Raw genomic sequence first — 3873 nt, forward strand, 5'->3', positions numbered from 1 at the left:
ACCTTGGGATGAGGTGACCTCGAGACAAGGTTACCTCGGGACGAAATCACTTCGGTACCAAATCGCAACAGGATCACTTTGATCCCAAGGCACTTCGGCATTCAACTCAGTTTGGAACTTAAAAGCATCAGCTCGGGGATATCGACTTCAGAACACTACGTGGTAATCCCGGAAATCCCTCCAATGGATTCCGAACCTCACGGGATCACGCCGCGTAACAGCTAGCATTATCTCCTCCCCGCCCGATTCGAGTAGAATTGATAAGCCTTATCAGTTGACAACGTTATCCCTCAATTAATGCGGAAACGAATCTCATCGTGACGAAGATCCCGGAACTGATCTGCGAAACCCGCGAGGACTCGACTTTATAAAGGCTCCTCCCCCGGTGGCTCAAGGTACGCGTGATTACTTTGCTCTTTAGCTCTCTACACTTTTAAGCTTTTTAGCTCGCAACGGTCTACTAACTTAAACATCGGAGCAACCTCGCCGGGTTAACAATCCCAGGTTCTTTGATCCTCCTCTTGCAGATCAACCTAGTCCGTCGTTTGACTGGAAGCCAAGTCACCTCCAGTAGGGAGCAGTTAGATCGCGCTACATCATGTATCACACAAAAACGTGCAAACCAAAATTATTCAGAAAAAAAAATACCTAAAGAAGCACTTGCCCAGGTAAGTGAAAATAAACGGGGCCTTAGAAACAGCATACTTCGATATGTGAGGTTCTAATCTTGCCACGAAGCCATACTTGGCCATATTGGTCTGAATCAGCCACTGGTGACGCTATGCTTGGTCTTCTTCTTCTCGCAGGTCTCATCGAGAGACCAGACCAATTCAACGGGCGGTGGGTGTCGTCGTGAATTTGTGAAGTCGTCTTAGAAGAGATAGAACGCCCCTAGTCCATATACTACAGACCCCACACGGTTGTTCTTTCTTTATATGCAATGGTCCCACTAATACGGTGATACCAAACCAATCTAATGGCTATCATAACTTCGTTATATATATCCACGGAAAAAGTTAAATCTCCACAGATGGGACCCAAACGTAGGGTCCATTCTCCTTTCCTTTCGACTCTTCCCTCTCAATTTAAATATCAGCCACAATCCGATATTTTGTAAAATGGTGACGTGTACTTATTTAATGGCTATGATCTAACTAGATGGCTTTATAGAAATATGCATGCAACAGTGAATAAGGACTCCTCCTCGACTAGAAGACCGGCCGCCAGAGACGTCACCATAAAAGAGGGGGTGAGAGAGAGCTTCTTCACTGCTTCCGTTTTGTACGACCTTTTGCGTATATAACCTTCCGTGTCTTCTTAGAAACTGCCCGAGTGCGAGGTGCAGTTGGCTGTATCTCTTTCTTCCTTCCATACATCTTTGTTGACCGAATTCTTCTCTAAGCCTTCCACTACTTCTAGATATTTTCTTCTTCCTCTTCTTATTTTGTTCTTTCAGTCTTTGCTTTCGTTATCTCTGTGTTTAATATTCTTTCTTACAGACTTGATCAACGATTACCGTCTCAATTCTTGGTCAGTTCACTGAAAATCCGAAGAAATGAAGGTGGGTTTTCTCTCTTTCGTCACAATTTACTCCAGTTTCTCAGTCTGATTGTTTGCTTTGAAACACCAATTTTCTTTGGTCTGACATTTTTCTGTGATATGGGTCGTTCTGTTTGAGGGGTTGTTAGATTCACGAAACTCTTATAGGGCTTGTTTCTTGAAGAATTTGTTGAGTTTTGATGGACTTTCCATTTCCTCCCTGTTTCTGGGTTCAGTTGGCCTTTTGGGGGAAAGGGGGATTATTTTTGAAGATTTTTCGATGCTTTGTTGGTTGTGATTTGTTTTGAAAAGCTCAGACTACTTTTGTTGGGGGAATGATTTCTCCGAATCTTTTGAACTTTTGGGCCGGGGAGTCTTTCCGAACTAAGTTGATCAGTTTTAGAAGATCAAAATTGATTATTTGAATATTCGTTCTTGTTGGATTTTATGCTGTTTCAATTTTTAGAGTAACCTTACTTGATTCTCTGTGCTCTTTCCTTGCAGAAAGTGGTGTTGAAGTTGAATTTACATGACGACAAAGCCAAGCAGAAGGCCATGAAGGCAGTCTCTACCCTTCAAGGTATCAAGTTTTTGCTCACTATTAGTTACAGAAGAAAGAAAACCCAGTTCTGGAGGGAAAAAAAAGGACAAATAAATCTGTCTTCCTAACTGTTGATTTTCTTCTTGATGAATGTGTAGGAATCGATTCCATCTCTGTGGACATGAAGGAGAATAAATTGACAGTGGTCGGAGACGTCGACCCTGTACAAATTGTAAGTAAACTGCGCAAACTTTCGTATGCGGATATAGTCTCTGTTGGGCCTGCAAAAGAGCCTGAGAAGAAGGAAGAAGCCAAAAAAGAGGAACCCAAGAAAGAAGAGCCAAAGAAAGAAACAGTCGAGCAGCAGATCCAGAACCTTGTCAAGGCATACCAGGCTTATAATCCCTGCATGACGACCCATTACTATGCCCATAGTGCAGAAGAGAATCCGAATGCTTGTGTTATCTGTTAATTCTCAGATTTCAGGGAGATGAAGAGGAAAACAGATGCCTTCTTCCTCAGGGGATGGATTCCAATACTATCACCCAGAACACAGAGGCTAATATGTACAGTTCATTGTGGTGCGTTGATTGATTGGTTTCTATTGTTTTACTTTGTTCGATCAAGGATTGTTACTGTATAGACTATAGAGAGACTAGGGAGTATAAATTAATTTTGGTATGTATTAAGAGCTTCTTAGTCAGAATTTTCCATCGTTTCAAACCTCTGTGGGAGAAAATGAGATGCTTGATTCATATTGTTTCATTGAGAATAATGGTGCTCCTTTGGATTAACAGTTACACTCTTCTAGTCCCTAATTTATTAATTTGGACCAAATTCTTCACATTTACAGCTTTTTAAGCAATGATATCACTTTTGGGAATTACTGAGCTTATAAAGCTTTCTCATCAAGCAAACAAGAGTTTAATAAACAAACCTCTCTCTGATTCCACATTCAATATCAACAAAGACTGTGCTTGACGCTGGTTATAATTTTTCCGTTTAAGACGGCATTCTGCCTTGAAACTATTGGGATTTGTGGTCAGATTTCGTTAAAACAACAAATCAAATATTTAAATAGTAAAGGACTTGGTGTATATGCTACGTCTGGCCTCTGGCGTAATAAACTATTGGGATAATGTGAAGACTGAAGACGGTTCTGACACAAATATGAATTATTAATATGCTGCAAATACCAAATGCATTAATCAAAACCATGTTTTCGATCGAGAAACCAATACTTAATTGTGGGATCTCATACTTTTTTGTTCTAATAAAATCATAATCTCGTATGGAGGTAGATCTGGTTCAATGCTAAGTTGCTATAGTTTGAAATGTTTATCATTAATAATCCAATAGTAAACTACAATTGGCTGCATTTGGATTCAGTTATGGTGCTCCGTTTTATGATGTTGTCTTCTCTTAAAAGGTACAGGCACACACACTGAAGCAGGAAAATTTTTAAGAGAAACCTACTGAGAAGGGACCATCTGGTGGGTCAGATTATTCTGGCACTGGATCTGTTTGAAACTTGATTGGATTAGTCCATTGGTCCAATTCTCTGTTCAAGTCTGCAACTGCCTAGGGGAACCAGATGGGGTCCGGTTGGGCGGCTGGAATTTTAAAAGTCTATTTTTGTCTAAGAGACTATAGACTTTAAAGTTAGAAAAGGCAGTTTTCATTTACAAATGCTCAAAATATAGTCATCAAGATTTCTTTCTTAACCTCAAACTTTTTGACTTTTTTTTTTGAAATTTTATTAAGGGAGAATAGCATATAAGGGCAATTTTTTG

The 3873-nt window shown here is 40.2% G+C and overlaps 1 protein-coding gene across 1 annotated transcript; it reads left to right on the plus strand.

Annotated features, from left to right (window-relative positions):
• The first annotated feature begins 1399 nt into the window (after positions 1 to 1399).
• On the plus strand, positions 1400 to 2880 carry LOC104613050 (heavy metal-associated isoprenylated plant protein 39-like). Its single transcript, XM_010280740.3, has 3 exons — positions 1400 to 1561; positions 2044 to 2119; positions 2239 to 2880. Exons 1-3 carry the CDS (start codon positions 1556 to 1558, stop codon positions 2550 to 2552), a joined length of 396 nt encoding a protein of 131 aa, XP_010279042.1. The 5' UTR covers positions 1400 to 1555; the 3' UTR covers positions 2553 to 2880.
• The last annotated feature ends 993 nt before the right edge of the window (positions 2881 to 3873 follow it).

This window comes from Nelumbo nucifera, chromosome 6 (assembly GCF_055504915.1).
Source record: "Nelumbo nucifera cultivar China Antique chromosome 6, China Antique-T2T, whole genome shotgun sequence".
Classification (NCBI taxonomy): Eukaryota; Viridiplantae; Streptophyta; class Magnoliopsida; order Proteales; family Nelumbonaceae; genus Nelumbo; species Nelumbo nucifera.